General features: G+C 39.7%; 2 protein-coding genes across 14 annotated transcripts in view; one reads left to right on the top strand and one right to left on the bottom strand.

Moving 5' to 3' along the window:
* abi1a (abl-interactor 1a) overlaps positions 1 to 4568 on the bottom strand; it is a 55569-nt gene extending 51001 nt beyond the window's left edge. For 4 of the 10 annotated variants that reach the window (XM_058386250.1, XM_058386258.1, XM_058386193.1 and 1 more), the window contains exon 1: positions 4386 to 4562. In XM_058386250.1, coding sequence (XP_058242233.1) covers positions 4386 to 4502 — 117 coding nt within the window. In that variant the 5' untranslated portion in view covers positions 4503 to 4562. Of the gene's footprint in view, positions 1 to 4385 lie in introns of all 10 variants that reach the window. The other 6 variants (XM_058386204.1, XM_058386233.1, XM_058386241.1 and 3 more) reach the window with 5 other exon arrangements.
* A 1281-nt stretch (positions 4569 to 5849) lies between these two features.
* On the top strand, positions 5850 to 19866 carry acbd5a (acyl-CoA binding domain containing 5a). Of its 4 annotated transcripts, none has more exons than XM_058390635.1 (13): positions 5850 to 5958; positions 6287 to 6411; positions 9613 to 9733; positions 10557 to 10629; positions 10736 to 10853; positions 12065 to 12298; positions 12375 to 12545; positions 13242 to 13336; positions 14476 to 14698; positions 14786 to 14985; positions 15327 to 15386; positions 15973 to 16082; positions 17391 to 19866. In XM_058390635.1, the coding sequence occupies exons 2-13, from the start codon at positions 6330 to 6332 to the stop codon at positions 17401 to 17403; spliced, it is 1500 nt and encodes a 499-aa protein (XP_058246618.1). In that variant the 5' UTR covers positions 5850 to 5958; positions 6287 to 6329; the 3' UTR covers positions 17404 to 19866. The 4 variants fall into 4 exon arrangements, with proteins under 4 accessions (XP_058246618.1, XP_058246604.1, XP_058246595.1 ...); XM_058390621.1 differs by having other exon boundaries at positions 13170 to 13336; XM_058390612.1 differs by having other exon boundaries at positions 13170 to 13336; positions 14473 to 14698.
* Positions 19867 to 19956: the final 90 nt, after the last annotated feature.

Genomic DNA, 19956 nt, shown 5'->3' with positions numbered 1-19956 from the left:
GTGTGTGTCTGTGTTTAGCTGTGTGTGTATACAGCAGTGTGTGTCTGTGTTTAGCTGTGTGTGTATATAGCAGTGTGTGTGTGTGTTTAGCTGTGTGTGTATACAGCAGTGTGTCTGTGTTTAGCTGTGTGTGTATATATAGCAGTGTGTGTATGTCTGTGTTTAGCAGTGTGTGTATGTAGCAGTGTGTGTATAGCAGTGTGCGTTTGTGTGTGAGTTTAGTTTTGTAGCTCTGTGTGTGTGTGTGTGTGTGTGTGTGTCTCTGTGTCCAGCTCGACCTGATGAACTCTGAGGAACACCGTAGAACATCATTACTTTTTCCCTTCATAACAAATCCCTAAGCTGTATTATGCAGCAGCATGGAGGGAATAAAACACACACACACACGCACACATACATACACACACAGTTCCAGCATGATCAGATCCTGTCCAGAAAATCAGCAGCTCAGAAGGAGTAGTAGTTTGTACGAGTGTGTGACGGCTCTCTACTGTGACTCTACTCTCTCCACTTCACATTAAATAACACTAAAGACTCAAAGTTACACTTTTTTAACAACCTCAACAAGCCTCAAAAACAACCTCAACAAGCCCTAAAAACAACAAGCCCCAACAACCACCTCAACAAGCCCCAACAACCACCTCAACAAGCCCCAACAACCACCTCAACAAGCCCCAACAACCACCTCAACAAACCTCAACAACCACCTCAACAAGCCTCAAAAACAACCTCAACAAGCCCCAACAACAACCTCAACAAGCCCCAACAACAACCTCAACAAGCCCCAACAACAACCTCAACAAGCCCCAACAACAACCTCAACAAGCCCCAACAACAACCTCAACAAGCCCCAACAACAACCTCAACAAGCCCCAACAACAACCTCAACAAGCCCCAACAACCACCTCAACAAGCCCCAACAACAACCTCAACAAGCCTCAAAAACAACCTCAACAAGCCCTAAAAACAACAAGCCCCAACAACCACCTCAACAAGCCCCAACAACCACCTCAACAAGCCCCAACAACCACCTCAACAAGCCCCAACAACCACCTCAACAAGCCCCAACAACCACCTCAACAAGCCCCAACAACCACCTCAACAAGCCCCAACAACAACCTCAACAAGCCTCAAAAACAACCTCAACAAGCCCTAACAACAACCTCAACAAGCCCTAACAACAACCTCAACAAGCACTAACAACCACCTCAACAAGCATTATCAACCTCAACAAGCCCTAACAAGCCTCAAAAACCTCAACAAGCCCTAACAACCTCAACAGGCCTCAACAACCTCAACAAGCCCTAACAACAACCTCAACAAGCCCTAACAACAACCTCAACAAGCCCTAACAACAACCTCAACAAGCCCTAACAACAACCTCAACAAGCCCTAACAACAACCTCAACAAGACCTAACAACAACCTCAACAAGACCTAACAACCTCAACAAGCCTCAACAATAACCTCAACAAGCCCTAACAACAACCTCAACAAGCCCTAACAACAACCTCAACAAGCCCTAACAACAACCTCAACAAGCCCTAACAACTACAACCTCAACAAGCCTCAACAACCTCAACAAGCCTTAACAACAACAACCTCAACAAGCCTCAACAACCTCAACAAGCATCAACAAGCCTTAACAACCTCAACAAGCCCTAACAACAACCTCAACAACCTCAACAAGCCCTAACTACAACCCTCGACAACCTCAACAAGCCCTAACAACAACCTCAACAAGCCCTAACAACAACCCTCGACAACCTCAACAAGCCCTAACAACAACCTCAACAAGCCTTAACAACAACCTCAACAAGCCTTAACAACAACCTCAACAAGCCCTAACAACAACCCTCGACAACCTCAACAAGCCTTAACAACAACCTCAACAAGCCTTAACAACAACCTCAACAAGCCTTAACAACAACCTCAACAAGCCTTAACAACAACCTCAACAAGCCTTAACAACAACCTCAACAAGCCTTAACAACAACCTCAACAAGCTTCAACAACAACCTCAAAAAGCCTTCTCAAAAAGCCCTAACAACCTCAACAAGCCCTAACAACAACCTCAACAAGCCCTAACAACCTCAACAAGCCCTAACAACCTCAACAAGCCCTAACAACCTCAACAAGCCCTAACAACCTCAACAAGCCTCAACAACAACCTCAACAAGCCCTAACAACTACAACCTCAACAAGCCTCAACAACCTCAACAAGCCTCAACAACAACAACCTCAACAAGCATCAACAAGCCTTAACAACAACCTCAACAAGCCTCAACAACCTCAACAACAACAAGCCCTAACAACAACCTCAACAAGCCTCAACAACCTCAACAACAACAAGCCTTAACAACAACCTCAACAAGCCCTAACAACCCTCGACAACCTCAACAAGCCTCAACAACCTCAACAAGCCCTAACAACAACCTCAACAAGCTTCGACAACCTCAACAAGCCCTAACAACAACCTCAACAAGCCTCGACAACCTCAACAAGCCTCGACAACCTCAACAAGCCCTAACAACAACCTCAACAACCTCAACAAGCTTCAACAACAACCTCAACAAGCCCTAACAACAACCTCAACAAGCCCTAACAACAACCTCAACCAGCCCTATCAACAACCTCAACAAGCCCTAACAACAACCTCAACAAGCCCTAACAACTACAACCTCAACAAGCCTCAACAACTACAACCTCAACAAGCCTCAACAACCTCAACAAGCCTTAACAACAACAACCTCAACAAGCCTTAACAACCTCAACAAGCATCAACAAGCCTTAACAACAACCTCAACAAGCCCTAACAACAACCTCAACAAGCCTCAACAAGCCTCAACAACAACAAGCCTTAACAACAACCTCAACAAGCCCTAACAACAACCTCAACAAGCCTCAACAACCTCAACAACAACAAGCCTTAACAACAACCTCAACAAGCCCTAACAACAACCCTCGACAACCTCAACAAGCTTCAACAACCTCAACAAGCCTCGACAACCTCAACAAGCCCTAACAACAACCTCAACAAGCTTCAACAACAACCTCAACAAGCCTCGACAACCTCAACAAGCCCTAACAACAAGCCTCGACAACCTCAACAAGCCCTAACAACAAGCCTCGACAACCTCAACAAGCCCTAACAACAACCTCAACAAGCTTCAACAACAACCTCAACAAGCCCTAACAACAACCTCAACAAGCTTCAACAACAACCTCAACAAGCCCTAACTACACCAATGAGTTTTACAGCTCAGTGTCAATAAAATACATCATCAACCTCCTGATAAATTCATCTACAGTACACGTTTCAGCCAACTCTACATTAAAAAAAGTTTTTTTTTTAATAAACTACAAAATAATTAAAATCAGCAGATTTGAGAAAAAATGTGAAACATGACATTTTGCAGATTTTTAAAATATTTTTTTAGCATTAAAATGATTTACTCCTTCATTAAAGTCAGTAGATTGATAAGAAGTTATTTATATATTAAATATTTATTTTAGATGTCAAATAAAGCAGCACTGATAAAGCAGTAAGAGATTTCTTTTAAAGGATAGTTTAAATAATTATAGTAATAATAATAATAAAAACAACAACAATAATAATAATAATAATAATAATAATAATAATAATAATAATGTTTTTTCTTTATGTACTTTGATCTACTTTTACAGAAATACTTTTATTGTTATTATTATTATTAGTAGTAGTAGTAGTATTTGTATCAATATTAGTAGTTCATTACTAAATATACTAAAAGCCCAGTTCTACTCGAATAAACTAAATTCAGACATATTTCAGTTTTTTAACTCTCTGAAACTCTCTGGAAGTAAACAAACAAACAAACAAAAACAAAACAAGCAAAACCTCGAAGACGACCGAGGACACATCTAGGGTTAAACGAGTGGGGGGGGGAGTTTTGGCACCCCTAAAAGTTTAACCGCTAACAAAACGCCTTGTGATTCACAACTAAAACCCATGTTTTGTTTTTATTTATTTATAAGAAAAAACAACCCCAACAACAACAACAAGGTTTCTCTGAAATCAGACCCAAAACATTGCGACGGCTTTTACACGATTTGGCACGACACACCCTCGGGATCATCCATTAAAAAAGAAAGGAAAAGAACGAAAGAAAGAAAGTAGAGATAAAGAAATGATTAAAAGACGAGGAGAAAGCGGAGTGTGTGTGAACAATGTAACCAGATCAGCGGTGAAAAAGAGAAAAGTAGCGCTTATTGACTTTCCAGCCATTATTTCCTGTCCATGTTTCCCCCTGTTCCCGACAATAGAGCAACACACACTGGGATCACACTACACGCTTTCTTTCTCACTTTACATTTAACTCACACACATCTTTTCTTGTTTTTTACCTGGACATAGTTAGTCTCGCAGTAGTCCGCGACCCTGGTCAGGTTCTGGTAACTCTCCACTAAAGCTCTTTTCCCGGCAGGAATCTCTTCCTCTAACAACATCTGCAGCTCTGCCATCTTACATGTCTCCGCATACTAACTCCGGCTCTTCCCTTTGATTGAAGCCACACAAGCCCGGGCCCTGAAAACACACACACACACACACACACACACACACACACACACACACACACACACACACACAGAAAGTGAGCTAGAGGAGAAAAGCTCCCTCCTCTGGTGTTTAGAAGTCCTGCTGGCGATTTCCTTAACACGCATACTAACGTACTAACTAGTATACATCACCGCGGCTAGCACACTATTTCTGGCATACTTCGTAGTACGTTACAAGTTTAAACTAGATGTTGCCATGGCGTCGTGACGTAACACCTAATTTAATTTTTCGTGACGCAAAACTAATTTAAAGATATTTAAGGTGTTATTATTATTATTATTATTATTATTATTATTATTACTACACGGACTCCTACTAGCGAATTCTACATACGTATACTAACGTACTAACCAGTATACATCACAGTAGCTAGTAGGCACACCGTTTCGGTCGTTGCCATGGCGTGGTGAAACCCGGAAGTGTACTACCATTTTAAGTATTTTTTGTTTCAGTATAAATTATTATTTATATTTTTTGTTTATTGCTTTTTTAAACACGTGTATTGCGTTATTTTATATTTGTTTTGATGTTAAAGATTCCTGCCAACGATTTCAAACTACACATTCAAACTAGTTTCTGACATACTATGTAGTACGGTAGCATACAAGTATGGCCGTTGCCTTGACAACCGGAAGTATGTCCGTCAAAAATGTTTTTTTTTTTTGGTATTTAATTGCAATTCGCTGTTTTTAAAATACCTGTAAGCAACAAATAAACATTTGTTGTAGTATATAAAACATATCACAAATAAACATTTTAACAGTGTAGAAAATACATGTCCCTTAAACATTCGCTAAATACAAAACAGTGAGTCTGGTTACACATAGTGTTACTTTAAAATATTCACAGAAATAAAATAATTGCAAAAAAAGTGTATGCTGTCTATTTAAACTAAATAAACCAAAAGCGTTAACATTTATCGGGGTATAAAAACGAATAACTAGCAGGGAGACAGGAACATTGGGATATGTAGTTTTTTCGACATATCCTTTAATCGGGTCGCGTGAATAATGTTCTTCTTCCGAGAGTGGTGAAGTCAAATTTTAGCATCCGATAAACATTTAAAAATATTATTACACAATACAAATCACTAATACATGTTCGTGTGCTGTTTGAAATACTTGAATGTTTTGTAGGACAGAGAGTAAATCCGACGTACGGACTACACTTCCTATTTCTCAGGACCCTCGCGCAATGCATTATGGTATATGAGGTTCTTTAGCTCTACGTCCTCAAGTCTATTTGTATCAAAAAGAACTCCATTTCCCAGCAGCTGCTTCATGCAGCGGTCATTAGGGCTTTCGTCGCTAGTTCGGGTTTCCGAAGTCGCCTTCTTCATCCGCAGGTGCTAAACAAATGGTAAGGATTGGGTTGTTTTTATTGTTATTTGTTTTATTTTTTTACTTACATAAACACTGTTTCTTGCGTTTTTTTACGTTTATTTAGGGTTGAGTGAGATAGTGTATGACATTCCGCCATGTTTGAGGTTTCGTTAAGGACATTATGTAGATGTTTGGGCTTGTTTTTGTTCTATGCTTGTTGTAAACATGCTTATAACCTTGTCTATAACTAATTAGTAAACTTCTTATGCAGTATCGTAATAATTAACAGGGTTTGCATGCCTCCTCCTCACATCTATTTTGGAAACTTGATAAGCCCCAGCTGTTCTTTTTGTTCTTCTCTCTAGGTTTAATTTGACAGTCGGATAATTTATTTGTTGTTAAGAAGCCATGATGGAGGACGAACCCAGATCCATCCATGAGCAAAGGTTTGATGCTGCGGTCAAAGTGATCCAGAGTTTACCTGCGAACGGTGAGTCAGGTCCACAATCAGGTGTCATTCTGCATTTTACCTGCATTTACCTGCAACTCAGGTGCTGATGGGCTCTGGGAGAGTTCTTCTCTGACCTCTTACCACACAGCATGTGTTTTTATTTAACTCTAAATGTCCAAAATGTCTTGGTATGAAGCTGAAGCATTAAGAGTTCCTTTCACTGGAACTAAGGGACCGAGACCAACCCCTGAAATACAACAACTGAATTCAATGATTTGGAGAGGTGTCCCAAAACTTTTGGCAGTGTAGTGTATAGCAGATTATGACCAATCCTGTGCAAGATGCATGAGATCAACCTGTCCATAACTCAGGTGCTGATTTGTGCTCTGGGAGTGATCTTCTCTGACCTCTGATCACACAGCACGTGTTTATTTAACTCTATACACAAGGTTTATCAGCTCAGGTCAGCACAGGTCAGGTCAACCTTATTTATATGAAGTGACTCGATCCAATCTCCGCTCTATGTCATCCCAAAGGTCTTCTGTCAGGTTGAGGTCAGGACTCTATGCAGGCCAGTCAGGTTCCTCCACACCAAACACGCTCAACTCGCTTTATGGACCTTGCTTTGGTCACTGGTGTGCAGTCATGTTGGAACAGGAAGGCGTCATCCCCAAACTGTTCCACGAAGTTGGGAGCATGAAATTGTCCAAAATGTCTTGGTATGAAGCTGAAGCATTAAGAGTTCCTTTCATTGGAACTAAGGGGCCGAGCCCAACCCCTGAAATACAACACCTGAATTCAATGGTTTGGAGAGGTGTCCCAAAACTTTTGGCAGGGTAGCGTATAACAGATTATGACACTGTGCAAGATGCAAGAAATCAGCCTGTCCATATATAAAACCTTGTGCATCGTGTCTCTGAATGAAGCAACTTAAACATTCACAGTATTCAATATGACTGTGAGAACCTGAATTTCTGTAATTGTATGGTGTAATGTGAATAGAAATAAAAGTAAAAGTCTCGGTGCCTCAGTGTGCATGATGCTGACTGACTGACTGACCGCACATTATGACTCATGTATATTACAGCTGTGTCCTCTCTCTCTGTTTCTGTAATTTGTCACAAGATTTCTGATTTCATCTCAATCACTCTCATGCATGATAAATCACCAAGACCTCAGAGAACACTACTGCATTTTACTCTGGACTCTTTGTGTATATGGAGCGAATGGACGGAAAGCTCTCTTACTTTACTTATTACTACTGTTACTCTCTTACTGTTTCCTCTTTCTTTCTTTCTTTCTTTCTTTCTTTCTTTCTTTCTTTCTAAAGGAAGAATGAAACACAGTAAGCAAGGGCTTGATAAAAGATAGATATAAGTAGATATAAGTAGTAAAGAATTTTTTTTTTAAAGTCTGGTGAATAAAGTGAAGTGCTGGTTATAAGCTCATGGTAAAACTCTTTAATGTAGCTTTATTTTTGTAATTGTAATTGATAATTTTATAATTTTAATAATTAGTAATTGAACAAATGAAGAATCAGGAACAGGACCAGCTGAAGAACCTAAAACATGGACCCTCCCGGTATCTTGGACAGCGGTGTGTACCACAAAGATACCGAATCATGCCAGTGGTGGTTAAAGTGGTTAAGGCTCTGGGTTGTTGATCAGAGGATCAGGGTTCAAGCCCCACCACCAAGCTCCACTGTTGGGGAATTGAACAAGGCTCTTAACCCCCTTTGCTCAAGACTTAACTGTGCTGTAATGTATGTGTGGCGATAATAATAAAGGCTTCTTCCCTCTTCTAAGCTTCCCTGATGTAGTAGCAGGAGCTTTAAGCTGGTAGCTCCAGTGCCTGGATGATCTTCTGGGTTAAGGGTTAAAGCGTGGCTGAAAGACAGGAACCGGTGGATATTTTACCAGATGGACACATTAATGGTCAACATAGATAAGCTAAAGATGACAGAAATTGAAGAGCAGCTTGATTTGTGAAAAAGAAAGGCTGTGCTTTTCTCATTCTGATCAGTGTACAAGAATATCACCAGAAACTGTAATGAGTAGTTAGCTCCGCCCACAGGATCTGATTGGTCAAAAAGTATTCCAGACTTGCAGTTATATCTGGTTTATTCCACTGACCAATGGTTGCTTAGCAACAGCAATGGTTGAGCTACTCCAAGAGAATCCTTTGATCCTGAGTCTGTAAAGTGATCGGGTTCGAATCGTAGAATTCTCAATAAATTCTTGTGATTTTATGATTTTAGACGGATTCCAGTGTTTATTGGTTTCAGTTACACACACACAGGTTTAACAAACATTCAGATCCATTTCATACGAATGAATAGAAAGAGAGTGAAACCCATTAAGATCAAAATTAATAAATCATTGTGTTAAGGCAAAAGTAATGGCACCCTACACAAGGGCAAGTGGCTGAGCTGCATTACTGGAACTTTCTTTCTTTCTTTCTTTTGTTCACTCATCTAATTTTCTTTCTTTCTTTCTTTCTTTCTTTCTTTCTTTCTTTCTTTCTTTCTTTCTTTCTTTCTTTCTTTCTTTCTTTCTTTCTTTCTTTCTTTTTCACTCTTCTAATTTCTTTCTTTCTTTCTTTCTTTCTTTCTTTTTCACTCTTCTAATTTCTTTCTTTCTTTCTTTCTTTCTTTCTTTCTTTCTTTCTTTCTTTCTTTCTTTCTTTCTTTCTTTCTTTCTTTCTTTCTTTCTTTCTTTCTTTCTTTCTTTCTTTCTTTCTTTCTTTCTTTCTTTCTTTCTTTCTTTCTTTCTTTCTTTCTTTCTTTCTTTCACTCTTCTAATTTCTTTCTTTCTTTCTTTCTTTCTTTCTTTCTTTCTTTCACTCTTCTACTTTCTTTCTTTCTTTCTTTCTTTCACTCATCTAATTTTCTTTCTTTCACTCATCTAATTTTCTTTCTTTCTTTCACTCATCTAATTTTCTTTCTTACTTTCACTCATCTAATTTTCTTTCTTTCTTTCTTTCTTTCTTTCTTTCTTTCTTTCTTTCTTTCTTTCTTTCTTTCTTTCTTTCTTCCTTTCTTTCTTTCTTTCTTTCTTTCTTTCTTTCTTTCACTGTTTATTCATCATTTTGTCTCTTTTGGTTTTGTGAGCTTTGCCTTTTATGGAGTTTTGTGGGCGTGGCTAAAAATAAATCTTCGAAAATTTTCAGACATGAAAGTTTGTTGTAATGATCAGAATTTTGGAATGATTTGATCTCATGATGCACCGTCTGATATCGCAGGTTCCTTTCAGCCATCCAATGAAATGATGCTGAAGTTCTACAGCTACTACAAGCAGGCGACTCAGGGCCCGTGCAACATTCCCCGCCCGGGGTTCTGGGATCCCGTTGGCAAAGTCAAATGGTACCAAACATCACACATCTCGCCATCTTTCCTCACATTAGTGCTTATATCTGTCTTATGAATAGATGTTATAATATGTATGGGTTTGTGTAGGTGCCACAATGACATTGTGTTTAATGCTGTATAAAGTGTTATGGTATAAAGTGATTGATGTTGGGCTATTGGTCAGAAGGTTGTGAGTCTGAATCTCACGACTGCCACTGCTAGGCCCCTGAGGAAGGCCCTTAACCCTCAGTTGGTCAGTAGTACAAATGTGATAAGGGTGTCTGCCAAATTTTGTAAATGTATACAAGCCTATCCTTGTTTAAATCTCATTCTGTTATCAGAGTGCATTATAACAGCATTTATAATGTTCTTATAAATACATTATAATATTACAAAACCTTATGACGTTATGACAGTATGGTCACTAAAGTGACAGTGTGTAAATATGGCCATTTATATATTACATAAATGCATCTATAATATTTTGTAAATACAGGGAATATAGGAACTATTTCTACACACACACACATACACAGTGTTATGCATGGAAACAGCACAGGAAATTTATTATTTTTTTTGCTCGGTTCTAGCAGATATTTCTGCACTAGTTGTGTGAAAGTGTATGGCAGAGTGAACTTTATCATCACTGCAAGGTTCATTCACACCGGTCAGTTTACTTTAATACACAGTGTGCCTGCAGTAAACATAAACATCTGAGCGTCCTTGAAATATTAACCGTAACCAGAGCAGGTACTGGAATAAAGAGTGTGGAAAAATCAAGAGTTATCTAATGCTGGAGAAAAAGCATTTAAATAGAGTGTGTGTGTGTGTGTTGTAGGGATGCATGGCACTCACTTGGAGATATGCCAAAAGAAGAAGCCATGATGGCATACGTGGATGACCTCAAGCTGGTAATAATGTCTGTTTGTTCATTATAACGCTGGTTATTATGTCTTTATGAAATTTAAATGTAAATGAAATTAAATAAAAATTAAAATATCTGTTTTTTCTGTGCAGATTCTTGAAAGCATGCCCATGACTGAGCAGGTGGAACAGCTGCTGCAGGTTCTCGGACCATTCTACGAGCTCGTGGACGAGAAGAAGAAGATCAGCCAAGTTTCAGACCTTACTGCAGGTTAGACTTAAGATTCTTATCAGGATTGATAAGATCCCAGCGTGGCCTCTGTGCCTGTCTCTGACCAGTCGGTCCCCAGTGAAGATAGAAGCGTGGCGTTTGTGCCTAAGAGTCCCAGTGAAAGCTTTAGGGCTTTGTAGTACCAGTTTAGGAGGCGTGGCTTATGAGTTAGTCCATCCCAGTGAAGGAGGCGTGGCTTCTCTATCTGTGAGTCGTGATCTTTCATCTATCCATGGCCTCTGTGTCTGAAAGTCCCACTAAAGAGGCGTGGCCTAAATTCCTGTCACTTGTATTAAAGGAGGTGTGGTCTCTGACCTTACCACTGAAGGTCCCAGTGAAGGAGGTGTGGCCCCTGTATCAGTCAGTCGTAGTGAAGTTCTACTGATGGAAGCATGGACTCAATTCTTGCTAGCTTAGTGTAGGAAGCATGCCCTAAGTGTCTATCAGTGTCAGTGAAGGAGGTGTGGTCTAAGTGTCTGTCAGTCCCAGTGAAGGAGGCGTGGCCTCTGAACCCTTAAGTCTCTTCGAAAGACGCACAGTCCCACAGAAGGAGATATGGCTTTTATTCCTGCTAGTCCCACTGAAGAAGGCGTGGCTTTTATACCCGTTCCACCAAAGGAGGCGTGGCTTTTATTCCTGTTAGTCCCACTGAAGAATGCATGGATTTTATACCCAGTCCACTGAAGGAGGCGTGGCTGGCTTGTGCTATAGACAATCATCACACACTCACACAATGAATCTCTTGTAAGGCACAATGACATGCAAAGTATCAGGTCAGAAAGAAAAATAAACATCTGTGTACTAAACCGATTCTCTGTACCACTGATGATCTGTTAACATTCCATGATTTATTCCTCTTTATTTACTTAATCATTTTTTATTCTAACATGCTGTATGTACTTTTGGTTGCTCAGCCCAGTTGGAAAGATTTGCTAGACAGCTGGAAGGCAAGTGTGTAGTGAACGTGTTCCCCTGTGATCCTCCTCCCACAGTACTGAACCCAGTGTGATGTCATGTAATGTTTAGGTTCTAGTAAACCTAAGATTCCTAAATCTCGACTCCACACATAGCTGGTTTGTATTTCTTGCTGTTTAGATTAGTTCCTGTGTTTGTACCAGTGATATAATGTTATACTAGATTTTACTCCACTTCCTAAATTTCCTGTAAATAACTGTCTGTAGTTGAGAATCAATGCTGATGCTGATCTCTAGGTATCGGGAGCATGATGTCGCCTCCTTCGAAAAGTGTCACGAAAAGCATCATCAGAACCATGGAAATGAACGGCACTTTGGACGGCCACGCTCCCAACAAATCAGATGCTCTGATGGCCAACTCAAAAGTGCCCAAGGAGCAGGAGGACGGAGGTGAGGATGAGGACGAAGATGACGATGACGGCGGAGATGATGAGAATGAAGAGGAAGAAGAGAACAAACAGCTGCAAAAAGGTAATTAAGCAGGAATACAACACGATTAAGGAATGAAGTCTTTTACATTCTAAAAAACTTTCTGTGCTTGTTTTAGCTTCTGCCCTGAAGAAAAAGACCTCCATGGGAAAAGCGCTTCCGAACGGCGGTATCGAGCATACCGTGTCTCCCGTGGTGAACGGGACACACTGCTCTAAATCCACTCTGAATGGAAAAGACGCGGAGGAGAATGACGGAGAGGTCCGGCACGTTAACGGCCACACTAAAGGTGACGCTACAGAGTGCTCGTTAAAGGCAAAGTGCTTGTAATGAAACATTTGTGACGTGACAGGCGGACAATGCAGATGCAGTGAATGAAACACGTATGCTGTTACAGGAAAATAATCAACGACAGAATGCTATGATTCTGTGAATAAACTGCAAATAGCCGCGTTCCCGAGTTATAGCTTTGTCTCTGGCACTGGAGACTCCTTCCTTAAACATTACACAAACATCTGCTTAGAGAAAACATCACCATAGCATAGATTACAAGCCATACAAGTCCCTGTGAGTCATTACCATAGAAACAACAACATAGTAGAACGAACACATAGCGACCAATCAGATTTGAGAATCCGACGGCGCTGTGATACGATGCAAGACGTAAAGCTGATATATTGGTATTTGTTTTAAATCAGTATGAAGAATAAAGCCCTTTTATTCACCATTAGCCATGAGTAAGTATTATAAAGCGTCTATATGTAGAGACGTTTATATAAGAATAACAAAATCCTGTAACTATACATGTAGTTATGTAAGCCATATAAAGTGTCCTGGTGAGGGGTTTAAAAAAAAAACAAGTCCTTACAAAGCATCTGTGTGATTAGATTTGGCTTCATTTGCACTTTTACAGGCCCTAGCCATCTACGTACCCCGACAACACAGTTACAGATAAAAGAACCTCATCCGATTGTGATTTCTCTAGATGATAACGAAGACGTGCGCAGCGCTCATCACGTGGCCTCCGACTCAGACAGCGAGGTTTACTGCGACTCTGTGGACCAGTTTGGTGCGGAGGAGGTGAGATGAGCTCTCTACACCAATACTGGACTTCATCCAGCCTCACTTTTGTTTCTGTGAATCATCCAGGCCAGTATGCAGTGTTCTGAGAGCGAGGAGAGCTTTATGCCGTATTCATAAGGCAAAGTATGCAGCGTGTCTCATTACTCTTACACAGCAAAGTGTCAACTCCTCTGTCCTGGAAAAACCTGAAAGTGCTGACACTGGAGACTCCTTTATGAAACGTTATATTATTGACTCCAAACAGAAAAGTTTTAACGTATCAGATAACGAATTAGCAGAAATGCGTAATATAACCCTGCGATTTACAGCTGCGCTATTGCCGGAGCTACTGTTTCGACCAATCAGAATCCAGAATTCGTTTTATAATACAGATTTAATACAGGGCTTATCTTGACATTGGGTCTCATTTATCTTCAATCAGTCTAAAAAGAATGACGCCCACAAAACTCCATAAAAGGCAGAACTCACAAAGAGTGACACCTACAAAATTCCATAAAAGGCAAAGCTCGCAAAGAGTGACGCCCACAAAACTCCATAAAAGGCAGAACTCACAAAGAGTGACGCCCACAAAACTCCATAAAAGGCAAAGCTCGCAGAGTGATGCCCACAAAACTCCATAAAAGGCAGAACTCACAAAGAGTGACACCCACAAAACTCCATAAAAGGCAAAGCTCGCAGAGTGACGCCCACAAAACTCCATAAAAGGCAGAACTCACAAAGAGTGACGCCCACAAAACTCCATAAAAGGCAGAACTCACAAAGAGTGACGCCCACAAAACTCCATAAAAGGCAGAACTCACAAAATGGCGACTGAATAAAAAGTTAAATATTCCAGTAATACAGCTCGGCCACTGCGGTGCTTCAGCTGCCACAAACAGAGGCTAACTCTGTTAAAATAAAATTGTCTCCAGTTCGATAAACAATGAATATTATTAATACTTCTGCTTCAGACGTTCACCACAAACAGAGTCATGGTGCGTGTTATCAAGTAATTAGCCAGACTAATGAAGCAACATGTCCTGACTGCTCGAATGTGTTTGGAGTAAAGAGAAGATGTTTCACATTTTGAGAAAATGATGACGATTAATGTTATTACATACAGCAGATGATCTTGTTTATGTCTGCGTGTACAGCAGAGCTCTGATTCTCACGTGAACCAGTCTCTGGAGAAAAGCTGCAGCACTCAGGAGGAGCTGCACTCAACAGACAGAGACTCAGAGATCCTGCTGAGAGGACAGGACGGCGTTCAGCACGGAGGAGAAGATGGGAAGACGAGTGGAGGAGGAGGAGGAGGAGGAGTGCAGAGAAACAGCCTGAGCATGGGCAGACCCGGCAGCTCTCTGATCAGGAGAGGACGAGGTACGGCCTGACTAGGAAAGGAGAACGGTGCAGCAGATTTAACTTAGACATGCTGTTTTTTTTTAATTAGTCTCTCGTCTACTTCAGGGTCCAGGTCTTCAGGCTCAGGGTCAGGGGTCACGGGGACGTTACAGGGTGCTGGAGGTGACGGAGAGCGCTGGGGGTCTGACGGAGCCGGAGGTGGAGATCTGAACGAGCAGATCGTCGCGGCTTTAACACGGCTACAGGAGGACATGCAGAGCGTCCTGGAGAGACTGCACACACTCGAGGCTCTAACTGCCTCACAGGTGAGAGGTTCACACACACACACACACACACACACTCCTTCAGCCAGTTCAGGTCTTATTTATGACCCAAACTCATACACTAACTGAAACATTAGGACTAGGATTGGGTTTAAATTATCAGGATTAGTTTTATGTTATTTAGGTTTTATACTGGGTTTATGTTATTAGGATTAATACAGGCAAAAAAAAAAACATTTACAATGATTCTATTGCAAATTTGGCTGAAAATACAGAAAATCAGCTTAGTAAGCAGAGAGTGATTACATACTAGCCATCTTGATAAAACAGACATGTCCAAGTCCATAGACTCTCTTGTGATTTATACGTTTTGCTGTTCCCAGGCAAGATCAGTGGCCTTAACTTCAGAATATCTGCTTCCTCCAGCCAGCAGGCCTCACAGGGTATGTTGTGTAACACTCGACATTTTAATGTCATGATTTACTTCTGACCCAGAAACTCACACTGGCTGCACTTTGATACTGAAAGCTGAGACAGATTTTCTGCACCAGCACTCCTTTAACTCAGATTGCTTTAGCTGAGATTGGAGCTGTGTACAGTTTAATAAAATACTGAAATTATTACTTTTAATTAGAATTACATGCTTACTAACTTATTCTCCTGCATGTAAACATAATTAGTGATCACATGTTGATGACAAACACTGGATATATTTATTTTAAGATGTTATAAAGACATTAACGGTCCAAATCTCGGACTGGAATCTCGGCATATGAATTGAATTGGTTCTGGAGGCGAGTTCTTAAGAAATAATGTAAATGCAGATAATCCGTTCCAGCCGCCCAAAAATATTCCCAATATGAAGCGTATGGAAACTGTATGGCTGCTTACAAAGAACTGACCCAAGTTCAATTCTTAAGGAGAAAATTCATAAGGGAGGGCATTCATATGCTGAGGTTATATATATATATATATATATATATATATATATATATATATAAAATGTTAATAATTAAATTTTTCGTGCAGAAGCCGTCCTGGTGGCCGTTCGACCTTTCTCCAGGCACCGTGGCCTTCGCTCTGGTCTGGCCCTTCATCGCACAGTGGATCATTCGCCTGTATTTTCAGAGGCGGAGAAGGTAACAAACAAGCGTACAGATTCACATTGAAGTGTTTATGATTAACAGAGCAACAGGATTGAACTGTAATTAAATACTTATGGGTATACTCACTGTCCACTTTATTAGGAACAGTCATGCAGGTATCTAATCAACCAATCGGGTAGCAGCTGCACACACATATATATATATATATATATTAGGGCTGTCAATCGATTAAAATATTTAATCGCGATTAATCGCATGATTGTCATGAGTTAACTCGTGATTAATCGCAACTTAATTGCACATTTTTATCCATTCTAAATGTACCTTAAATTAATACTTTTTTAGTTTTTAATACTCTAATCAACATGGACATGGACAAATACTGAAATGTATGTTGTTTATTATTAGTGAAACCATATTCAACATACAGCATGAAGACTAGACATGTTTCAAAGGTCATAGATATCTTTCAAAGAACTTGTTCATGTTTGTAAAACATATGAAAAAAAGAACAGAAAACAATGACTTCTTTCTTTGCACTGAGCGATTTACTTACACAAGCCTGTTAACATTTTCAGATCACTTCTTCTAAACATGCAAAGTGTACATTTATTACTGAAACCACCTTAAATATAGAGCATAAAGAACATAGACATGAACAAGTTATTTGATAAACATGTCTAACACATGAAGAAAAGAACACAGGTTCACATTACATCTCCGCTGAACACAATCTAGTGTTGTCTGCCTTTGGTGAGGGGCAGGAGAGCCCTCTGCATCAGCTGTATGCTTCACCATCAAGTGATATTTTAAACTCGACATGCTGCGGTGAGAACTTAATTCACATCCACAATAAATGCAGACTTTTGTCTTGTCGACAGAACCATCAGACATCGTTTTATATATAAAGAAGACATTTTTCTTTCTCAGTTTGGGTTTGCTGCTGCATCTCCCATTTCCCAAACTACGGACAAGGCCAAGGGTCAAACAGAAAATGTGCGTTGCGTTAATAAAATTAGTGCCGTTAAAAAGAATTTGCATTAACGCATTATTAACACGTTAATTTTGACAGCCCTAATATATATATTCATATATATATTCATATATATATATATATATATATATATATATATATATATATATATTCATATATATATATATATATATATATATATATATATATATATATATATATATATATTCATATATATATATGAAAAGTAAACCCTTGCAGGTGAAGAGGTTTAATGAGGTTGATTAGATACACACCTAAGTGGTCAGTGAGTGTATATAATCTGATAAGATGAATTAACCTGACTACTACCTGCTTCTTTCTTTCAGAAAACAGCGCTGAGGAGCCTGTGTGTGGTTAAAGAGGCCGGCGTCCTCTGTTGCATCCAGTCTTTCTAACTCTTGCTTTTGCACTACGATGAAGACGCTGAGATTTAGTGAGCATCGAAACAAACTGATAGATGAATGTGTGCAGCTTCTAAAGGCTTTTTGTACTTTTTCGTTTTGTCTAATAAGATAAGTGCTAAGATTTGCATTTACACTGCTTGGTTTGACAAATGAGAAGTGTAATGATGTAGTAACAAGAAATTCTACATTGTATTATTATTATTAATTTTTTTTTTCATATTGAAATCTAACAGGGCATTACGATAACCCATGAATACGGCGCCCGACGTTGTAGAACTAGACGTGTGGCTCGTTCTGCTTCACCATAAAGCTGCTAATAGGCATGGATTCTGTAGGAATTGTGTAGAATTTTACTGTATAATCGAGTTAATGTTTGTCGAGTAACATTCTGAGTTGGCTTTTGATCCCTGTCTGGAAATCAGGAAGAGTTTGTGGCATTGTGAGTTGATGGATGATGTCAGATAGATAAATAACCAAAGCCATAATCATGAAACGGTGCACTGATGTAGAAACAGAACCACAGCTAAGTCATTTAACGAGGAGCGTTCTTCACTGGGGTAGCGATATCAAGGGTAACTGTAGTGCAGCTTACCGACCAATTGAAATAGTGGCATTCCGTCCAATCAGATCCTCTGTTGTGCTTTCTCCAGGTTAATGCGCACTTATATTAATGATTTCATTATTTAACGAAAGGCAGCTGAAGAGATGATAAAAGGTAAGAAGATCCCCTTTTGGCTGCAATTATCACTATAAAGCACCACACAGAATCTAACAAACGTATGTAACTGAACCTAGTCATATTGTAGTGGTCGAATATCTGGAATCATGAATAGCGTACCTGTCATTCCAGGTGCAATAATTAGACCTTATGGAGCACTAAAGCTTGTTAAAAGCTACACTACATCCACATTTCAGGTAAAAGAGGCACACTAAAGGAACACATGCCGTATGTACCCTCGACGGTGCCGCCCCAGCTACAGGGTGAAGCAGAGTTTGGTGTAGAGTGTAGAAAGGAAACGTGAAGAAGAAGAAGAAAATAAGTAAAACGTCGACTTGGAAGTGTGTAACGGTTCCAGATTATATTTGCACAAACACAATTCTGGAGAATCATCGAACGTTAAAATCTGAATCATGTTTCACACTTGGCATATTTTTCCTGAACACTTTATATGTAGTGGGAAGCCGAGGAAAAGCACAAAGCGATGGTTTTTGGTTTGTTTTTCTTTTCTTTTTAAAAAACCTCAGCCAATCGGAGTGCTGGGGAAAAATCTGTGAGCAAATTTCTCACAATGTGTTTAATAGAAAATGGTTCACTATCCTAATACGTCTTCTGCATCCAAAGCTACACCACCGGTTACATCAAACTTTATTAACTAGGTTAGTTAGCCAATACTAGCTAGGCGTAGTGATGTTATGGTTACATAACAGTCCCTTTTTTAAATATTAGAACAAAAGTCAATGTAACACGCTCAGAAAATAGCTCTCTGCCCTCTTCCACATACTTAAGCTCAGACTCATGTGATTGGCTGATTGACAGAGTAAGCTCCTCCCACCTGGATACCCAGATACATGGTTGTGGCATCATCCAGATCATCAGCTGGATGAAGTAACGTTAATGTTTTCCGTTTCAACACCACTTTATTTCTTTCGATGTAAATGCCGAGCGTCCTTCTGAAAGCATGTTCATATTCAGCATGAAGATCAAGCAGTGCATTCTGGGGGGATTTTTAAAAGTTAATGTGAAAATGTCGTCGTCTAGAACACGGAGCGTGTGATTCTGACGCAATGGTAATCGTCATCTGTCGTGTAAAAGATTCCCAAAAGCTGTGTGAATTAGGGCTGTACGTTTCATATAAACACAATATGCAGGATATCTTTATTATAATTAAAAAGTCATGCAATAATTGTTCGGATTAGAAAAAGTTTTGAATCTGTTATACTTTACACTGTTTTGTTTTTGTCTGTGTGAAGCATTCTGATTTATTGTACATACAAATTCTAGCCGCTTTTCCTTTTCTCACGTTTGCGTTAGAATTGAACTGAATCGAATGCACTTCTGTTCAGATTTATCCTTCCAACCCTGTGTTTTTCCTTTCCTCTTAGTGTAAATTGTTAAATAGTGTTAATAGCTATAATATGTGTATATTAGAAACAGACTTATACCATATATAAATAAATAAATGAACGGAAATCGCTATTTTAATTGTAACATACTGTAATGTAGCATCGGCTTCTTGGGAACGGTGATTAGACGACGATGTAATTACGAAAGCTGCGTTTTATTAGAGATGATATCTTTCTATCGATGACCACTCTTGTTTCCGAGGAGCATCGGTGCACGTTCTTACTGTTCATCCGAAGCACGAATAAAATTTTCGAGAGCTTTTGGAGTTGGTTTGTCTTCTTTAGAGATGTTGTTTAACACACAAAACACCTTGGGTGATGGAAAATGTTGTCGAAGAGGGATTTTGTATCATAGTGTGCTTTT

This window comes from Hemibagrus wyckioides, linkage group LG01 (assembly GCF_019097595.1).
Source record: "Hemibagrus wyckioides isolate EC202008001 linkage group LG01, SWU_Hwy_1.0, whole genome shotgun sequence".
Classification (NCBI taxonomy): Eukaryota; Metazoa; Chordata; class Actinopteri; order Siluriformes; family Bagridae; genus Hemibagrus; species Hemibagrus wyckioides.
Note: the sequence above shows the minus strand (reverse complement) of the source record. Positions and strands in the feature narration are given on the sequence as shown.